The 8,669-nt window shown below is 44.8% G+C and overlaps 1 protein-coding gene across 1 annotated transcript; it reads right to left on the minus strand.

Annotated features, from left to right (window-relative positions):
• Positions 1–444: 444 nt before the first annotated feature.
• On the minus strand, positions 445–3,853 carry LOC123403498 (histone H3.v1-like). The gene is made up of 10 exons (XM_045097428.1): positions 3,314–3,853; positions 2,909–2,983; positions 2,417–2,706; positions 2,239–2,341; positions 2,075–2,155; positions 1,867–1,993; positions 1,295–1,782; positions 1,053–1,162; positions 793–885; positions 445–671 (listed from the first exon to the last, which is right to left on the minus strand). Exons 2-10 carry the CDS (start codon positions 2,939–2,941, stop codon positions 569–571), a joined length of 1,428 nt encoding a protein of 475 aa, XP_044953363.1. The 5' UTR covers positions 2,942–2,983; positions 3,314–3,853; the 3' UTR covers positions 445–568.
• Between the last annotated feature and the right edge of the window lie 4,816 nt (positions 3,854–8,669).

The following is an 8,669-nucleotide window of genomic DNA, read 5'->3' on the forward strand; positions in this document are numbered from 1 at the left end:
TCTTTCAAGATGCTAGTATTTCAAAAGTGCAAGGCATAGAGGACTAATTGGACTCCCAAGGGTGAGTTCCCTATGAGATCGGTTTGCGCTGTTAATTTTAGTGCACTCAATTCCATGGGGATGGTTGCTCCTTGTGGGATTGGGCGCTCAATGCTTGGTTGATTTTATTTGCATTTTCCTCTCTATCTACATGGTTTTTTTGTCTAGTTGGAAGCATCTCCTAAAGACTCATAGCCCAAACTTAGAGGGCAGCAGTTGGGAAGCATACCTAAACTCAGTTTCTTAAATTTTAACTCACTTTTTAATTTCACTTTCATTTTTTGTTTCAGATTTGTTCCCAAGTAGTTAACCTAATCTTCTTACTCTTTTTATTCTATTTCTTTGTTCTCAATTCCAAATTTGATCTATGTTTGTTCAAAAGCACCATGCTGCAGAACTAATATGAAAAGTCAAAGTGTAGTCTCGTCTTGTAGTCATGATCGACAATTCTGAATTTGATGTCCTGGAAATTAAGCTATAAAAGGGCACACTATATGACTAGGGCAATGCAATCCGGCCATGGAATCGTCTACGATTCTTTCCGTTGCTTCTTCTTCTTCGCCCGCTGGCGCTGCTCCTCTTCCTGAAGTAGGCGATATTCCTCTTCATCCTCTTTTCTTGCAATCTTTGCACTGGATGTTCAAAGCAAACAACGCAAGGGAAAAATCAGTAAGGTTTAGGCAAACCATCGTTAGCAATGAAAGAAAACTAGCCTGCACTTTTTGCTAAGAAGGCAATTTGCTAAGTACGTACCTTCTTCTCTCTTCCATCTGTATGCTGGCATAATTTGCTTCCATGTCGCTATCATCATCTTTATCCTTGTGAGAGTACTTGTTCGGGTCGTAGCTGCACATAAGCACAAAAGTAGCAGCAATCAGCGAAGAAAGGCCACACAGATTGCTCAGCTTCATCTCTAGTGGGCTAGAACTACTTCACCAGATCAGGGTCGGTGACCAAACAATAAGGATAATATGATAATATCAAAGACTAGGTTGATAATAAGCAAACCATACTTGAGCACATCTCTGACCATTTGACGAACTTTCTCCGCGTCACTGACTTTCCTCTTCGCTCCACCCTTTTTCTTTGCAGGGTCACCGTAAACTGCACTTGTTGGAGATGGCTGCAAACAAGCAGGAACAGATTCAGACACACGTTCCGGAATGGTTGGTAACATTTCCGTAGTCTTGACAGGAATTGTTATCACATTGCTGGGATTAAAAAGACGGTACTGAGAGCAAAAAACAGAAGGTACCTTTGGTCTTGAGGAAGGAGCCAGCTGCTTCTGCCCCAATTTTGTTCTATCCCGAGGCAGAGCAGAACCCTTGTGCGCAGGCTGCTGGCCCTGCACTGACAAATTCGTCCTTCGAACTTGCGGCGAAGGTGGGACATGGTTCTGCTGCCTCGGACCCTGCGGTTTCAGTGGCCGCTGCTGCTGCCGCTGGGAAGCAGGCAACACCTGCGGGCTTTTGCTCTGTATCGAGCACTGTGGGTTTTGGCCATTGGAGGATGGCTGCAGCCCCGGACGAGCTTTGCCGTTGGCCGATCTGGATCCGTTCCTGGCAGAAGCATTCGGTTTCCTCCCGTTTGGGAGTGGCTCCTTCTTCACCTGAGAGAAGACCTTGTTTTCCACGCGCCTCTGGATGGATCCATGGTCTTTTGATGGTCTGGCAGTATGGCTTGTGGGCACCTTGTTGTTTCTTGCAGTAGATTGCATTGCTTTCATCCGATGAGCTTGGACATCTACCATACAATGTCAAAAGAATTAAGCATTTCACCTACACGAATTATGGCTATGGAAAGAGCTATCGTGTTTATCATACTAACCAGATTTTGGGTCCATGACAGGCTTCTTTTCTGCGTCTTCTTTTGTTAGGGGAGGTGTATCGGCATCGTCCGAGAACAGGTTCGAGTAGTCCCTGTTCTCGCGAAGGGTGTCAACCTTACGTTTCACCTACAAATGCCAAACCTTCAAATTATCATTCACATTTCAAAATCATAACAATCTGGTAATGTCAACTGAAACCCTTAAAACCTGAGGTACGATCTTGGGTTTCTGCTCATGGGTGCTTGCACTTTGCTGCGTTTTTGAAGCTGAAGACGGAGCGGCATGTTTCTGCATACAGTTTTTATGTTTGCGTGAATCAGTTCAAAGAGTTGGATACTACAAGATGAAAGAGTTTATTTAGCAGGACATACTCTGAATGGCACGTCCTGGTTCTCCTTCATCATCGACGAGCACCCTGCCTCCATGAGCCGGGGAGCAAGTACCGGCGTGGACGGCCCAAAGAAGGTGCCAAATCTGTGACAAGTTATTACTGAAGCCGTTAAGAGCTGCAAGCGGATGCTAAAAACAAGAAACCAAGCAAAAACTCACCTGGACCTGACCGACGGTTGATCGGACGACGAGCAGCTAGGGTTCCCGTCGGCATCGGCGCCGCTAGACTGATGTTGTTTTCTTAATTTGGCCTTTAATTGCTCCCTGAAGGAAAGGATTTCCTGCGTGCCAACAGGCGGCTCTTCCTCTTCTTCCTCCTCATACTCTTCTTCGGCTTCTACCTCCTCAGCCTCAGGCAGCTCGTCCTCCTCCTCCTCGGCTACATTGTCGCCCTCATCATCGCTTCCCACGATAAAATCATCAAGGTCGTCGTACTCGTCCTCCACTAGCTGGATGCACATATGTGTTTGCGATAAATAGCATCGGTTAGGTTAGAATTATAAAGGCTGAAATCTGCTATCGAAAGTGCTAATTCCGCAAATCAGCACTGGCTCGTGGTTGTGAATTCGCGCCACGATCTCCAATAATGAATGAAGGGAGAAATTATTGATTGTACCAATAGAGAGAGATAGAGAGAGAGATTGATCTTACGTTGGTTTCGTTGTCGTCATCATAACCCGACATCTCCTCGGCGATCTTGTCGTGCGAGACTGAGAGTAACAATGCCTACACAGGGACGGCCGCACAAGGTGTTAAAATCGATGACAAATCGAAAAAAAATCATTGATCGCGTTGAGCAAGAAGAAACAAGATCGCATGCAAGCAATCCGCAAGAAAAGAAAGGCCGCATGCAGACGATCATCGTCTCTGGCTGGAGAAAAGGAAACGGATTTGTTGTGGCGAAGGAAAGATCCCCGGCCGCCTGCTGAAAGGAAACGATCCAGAGGACGTTTTCCGGGCAGCGATCGATCGATCCGGCGAGAAATTCGGATCGATCGGCGAAACAGGAAGAGACCTAATTAAACCCTAGACGCGCGTCGGAACGAGAGAGCTCACCTGGCGATCGATCGAGGAGGGGCGCCCTCGCGTCCGGGGGCCTTGGATCGTCTCGTCGCCTGGTTCTGGGAGCCGCGCGCGCGCGTGGGCGGGGGTGGGAGCCCTGGGTACTTATAGCGGGGGCGGCCTCCTCCTCCATGCGGATGCGGGAGCGGGACGAGGAGAAGCGGCAGCCGCCTCGCCGATCCCATGTTATCATCGTATACGGGGCCGGGGTGGGAGCCAGCCAACGCTGCCTCCGCGCTACGCCAATATAGCGCGACCGCGATCCATCGGCGAGCCACGGCCGATCCGGTCGTTGGTGTTGGTGGTGGGGGGAAGGAAGGAAGGCCTTCCACCCCCCGCGCGCGCGCGGAATCCGCGGCATCGCCGATCCATCATATCCCGCGCGCCCGTAACGTAGGTAGACCCGAGCGTCTTTGTAGCTCCCAGTTCGAGCCCTCCCCTCTCCTCTGCACGCCACCGCGTACGTGCCAGGGAGAACGGGATCGTGGTCAGGCCTGTTGGTGGTGATCGCGGGCTGACCATTGCTGGGCGTGATTGTCGATGGACTCGGATCTGATGCCGAATTAAAAGGGGAAAAAGATGGCATTTCTGCTGGAAAATCGTGTTAGGCGGTTAGGGTTTCGTAAATGACAGGTTCAGTCAAAAATAGGGTGCTTAAAAAAGAGTTTTGCAGTGTGTATCTACTTTTTTGGCCCAGAAAACATGCATGCTCCTGTTTTTAGTAACTCTGCGCTAATTATAGGATCGTCTCCGATAATAGGGACCTTGTGGTCTTGGCTTATGATCGGCATCCCTACTTTTTGTTAACCGCACGCGCCCGCTGCGGTAGTACAGAATTTCTTTAATCAGTTAGAGCATCTCCAATAGGTGTTGTATCTTTACCTCTTTACCTAATAATAAAGAGGCTATTGCTTCTGTCGAAAAAACCCGTCGTGGACGTTTTGCAAAAAAAGCCCTCCTTTTTTCAGTTAATCAACCTGTAGTCCTTTCTTCAGTGAGGAAAATGTTTCGTTCATGAATTTACAAGTAAGTCCTTATAGTTTACGGTATTTGACCCGCGGTCCCTTTTTAAAGTTGAGCTGGAGGTTTGAGTGTGGCTGCGATGCAGACGACGTCGGGTGCGACGGCGATCTCCGCCAGATCCGGTAGAGGAGGCGCAGCAGGGGACTAGTTGATCCCTATCGAGTCCTCGGGGGAGGAATGGGGTGGTTGGGGGAGGTGGAGGAGGAGGAGGAGGACGACGATGATCCGAGTAAGGATGTGTTCTGGGATCGGCTCCTGAGATCCGATGATGATGAGTAGATGTAGTTGTAGCAAGGATGAGTTCGAACTAGTAGTACTATTGTAGTAGATGAATCTAGTATCTTCAGTTGAACTAGTAGTAGATGAATGAAGAACTATGTTTAATTATGTTTGGAATGAAGTAGTAGTTCAACTTGCTATGTCTCAAGTATGCATTTCAAATGAAATAGTAGTTCAAGTTTAGTTTTACAACACCATTTACAACATCTATTGGAGTTGGAGTTTTACAGCACGAATATACAACATCTGTTGGAGTCGGCCGTTTTTTGATGTTGTAAAAAGCACTTCTTGGTGTTGTAAATTATACAACACCTAGTTTACAACACCAAAATATAAAAAATCTATTGGAGATGCTCTTAGTGATCCATTTATTGGGATCTGCATGGATGAGCCCGGATACACACGAACCCATTTAAAAAAAAATCGATGTAAAAAAATTCGAAACGGACGACTCATGAGTGCTCCTGCGACTCGCTCCCCCCACCTACCGCGTCCACCACCGCCACCGCCGTTGCCATCGTCCCTGCCGCTCGTCGTCGGTGCCTACTGCGCAGTAGCCGATGCCGAGCCACCATGCGATTACAAGAGTGCGGGAGCAAAGAGGCTTCCGGATGCCGCTCCCGCACATCTACCAGACTTTCCCCGAGATGTTGCTGTTGGAAATATGCCCTAGAGGCAATAATAAATTGGTTATTATTATATTTCCTTGCTCATGATAATTGTCTATTATTCATGCTATAATTGTATTAACCGGAAACCGTAATACATGTGTGAATACATAGACCACAACATGTCCCTAGTAAGCCTCTAGTTGGCTACCTCATTGATCAATAGATGATCATGGACATTGGATGTGATGGACAAGACCCAATCCTAAGCACAACACTGGATCGTCTTGTTCGTCTGCTAGATATTTTCTAATGTCAAGTATCATTTCCTTAAACCATGAGATTGTACAACTCCCACATATCGTAGGAGTGCTTTGGGTGTATCAAAAGTCACAACGTAACTTGGTGATTGTAAAGGTGCACTACAGGTATCTCCGAAAGTGTCTGTTGTGTTGGTACGAATCGAGACTCAGATTTGTCACTTCGTGTGACGGAGAGGTATCTCTGGGCCCACTCGGTAATGCATCATCATACTAAGCTCAATATGACTAAGGAGTTAGCCACGAGATGATGTGTTACGAAATGAGTAAAGAGACTTGCTGATAACGAGATTGAACAAGGTATATGGATACCGACGATCAAATCTCGGGCAAGTATCATACCGGTAAACGAAGGGAATTGTATACGGGATTGACTTGTTGGAAGTAATACATTTTGATGTATGCAGTCCAATGAGTGCTGAGGCACGTAGTGGATATCATTATGTTCTTACTTCACAGATGATTGGAGTAGATACTAGTATATTTACTTGATGAAACACAAGTCTGAATTATTGAAAGATTCAAATAATTTCAGAGTGAAGTTGAGGATCATCGTGTCAAGAGGATAATATGTCTACAATGTGATCGTGGAGGTAAACATATATATCTGAGTTGCGAGTTTGGTAAACATTTAAGACAATGTGAAAATTGTTTCACAACTCATGCCACCTGGAACACCATAGTCTGATGGTGTGTCTGTATGTCATAGTCGTGCCCTATTAGATACGGTGCATACTATGATGTCTCTTATAAAATTACCACTATCGTTTATGGGTTAGGAATTAGAGACGACCACATTCACTTTAAATAGGGAACCACGTAATTCCGTTTGAGATGGCACCGTATGAACTATGGTTTAGAGAAACCTAAGTTGTTGTTTCTTAAAAGTTTGGGGCTGCGCTGCTTATGTGACAGAGTTTCAGCCTGATAAGCTCGAACCCAAAGTGGATAAATGTGTCTTCATAGGACACCCAAAATAGTTGGATATACCTCCTATCTCAGATCCGGAAGCAAAAGTGTTTGTTTCTAGAAATGGGTCCTTTCTCGAGGAAAAGTTTCTCTTGAAAGAGTCGAGTGGGAGTATGGTGGAGACTTGATGAGGTTATTGAACCATCACTTCAACGAGTGTGTAGTAGGGCGCATGAAGTTGTTCCTGTGGTGCCTACACCAATTGAAGTGGAAGCTAATGATAGTGATCATGAAGCTTCGGATCAAGTCACTGCCAAACCTCGTAGGTCGACAAGGACGCGTACTACTACAAAGTGGTACTGTAATCCTGTCTTGGAGGTCATGTTGCTAGACAACAATGAACCTACGAGCTATGGAGAAGCGATGGTGGGCCCGGATTCCGACAAATGGCTGGAGGCCATGAAATACGAGAGGAGGATCCATGTATGAAAACAAAGCATAGACTTTGGAAGAACTACTTGATGGTCGTAAGACTATTAAATACAAATGGATCTTTAAAAGGAAGACACACGATGATGGTGAAAAGTCACCATTAAGAAAGCTCAACTTGTCGCAAAGATGTTTCCGACAAAGTTCAAAGAGTTGACACAATGAGACTTTCTCACTCGTAGTGATGCTGAAAGTCTGTTGGAATTATGTTAGCAGTTGCTGCATCATTTATGAAATCTTGCAGATAGGATGTCAAAATATTGTTTCCTCGATGGTTTCCTTGAGGAAAGGTTGTATATGATACAACAAGAAGATTTTGTCGATCCTAAAGGATGCTAACAAGTATGCAAAGCTCCAACGATCCTTCTATGGACTCGAGCAAGCATCTCAGAGTTGGAATATACGCTTTGATGAGATGATCAAAGATTTTGGTTTTATACAAAGTTTATGAGAAACTTGTATTTCCAAAGAAGTGAGTGGGATCACTATAAAATTCCTGATAAATATATGTGGTTGACATATTGTTGATCGGAAATGATGTAGAATTTATGGAAAACATATAGGGTTTTTGTAAAAGTGTTTTTCAAAGAAAACCAGTATTAAGATACTTGAACATTGAGCATCAAGATCTATGGAGATAGATCAAAGTGCTTAATAGAACTTTCAACGAAATGCATGCCTTGACAAGTTTTTGAAGGAGTTCAAAATAGATCGGCAAAGAAGGAGTTCTTGGCTGTGTTGTAAGGTGTGAATTTGAGTAAGACTCAAAAGCCCGACCACGACAGAAGAAAGAAAAAGGACGACGGTCGTCCCCTATGCATCAGCCGTAGGCTCTATAGTATGCTATGCTGTGTACCGCACGTGAAGTGTGCCTTGCCATGACTCAGTCAAGGGGTACAAGAGTGATCCAGGAATGGATCACTGGACAGATGTCAAAGTTATCCTTAGTAACTAGTGGACAAAGATTTTTTCTTGATTATGGAGGTGATTAAAGAGTTCGTCATAAAGGATTACGTCGATGCAAGCTTTGACACTAATCCGGATAACTCCGAGTAGTGAACCGGATTCGTATAGTGGAGCAGTCATTTGGAATAGTTCCAAATGGTGCGTGGTAGCAACATCTATAGAATGACATAGAGATTTGTAAAGCACACACAGATCTGAAAGGTTCAGACCCATTGACTAATAAACCTCTCTCACAAGCAAGATATGATCGAACCCCAGAACTGTATGGGTGTTAGATTCATTGCAATCACATAGTGATGTGAACTAGATTACTTACTCTAGTGCAAGTGGGATACTGTTGGAAATATGCCATAGAGGTAACAATAAATTGGTTATTATTATATTTCCTTGTTCATGATAATTGTCTATTATTCATGCTATAATTGTATTAACCGGAAACCGTAATACATGTGTGCATACATAGACCACAACATGTCCCTAGTGAGCCTCTAGTTGGCTAGCTCATTGATCAATAGATGATCATGGTTTCCTGATTATGGACATTGGATATCATTGATAACGGGATCACATCATTAGGAGAGTGATGTGATGGACAAGACCCAATCCTAAGCATAGCACTAGATCATATTGTTCGTCTGCTAATGCTTTTCTAATGTCAAGTATCATTTCCTTAGACCATGAGATTGTACAACTCCCAGATACCATAGGAGAGCTTTGGGTGTATCAAACATCAGAACGTAACTGGGTGATTATAAA

Source organism: Hordeum vulgare, chromosome 6H, assembly GCF_904849725.1.
Source record: "Hordeum vulgare subsp. vulgare chromosome 6H, MorexV3_pseudomolecules_assembly, whole genome shotgun sequence".
In the NCBI taxonomy this organism is placed as follows: domain Eukaryota; kingdom Viridiplantae; phylum Streptophyta; class Magnoliopsida; order Poales; family Poaceae; genus Hordeum; species Hordeum vulgare.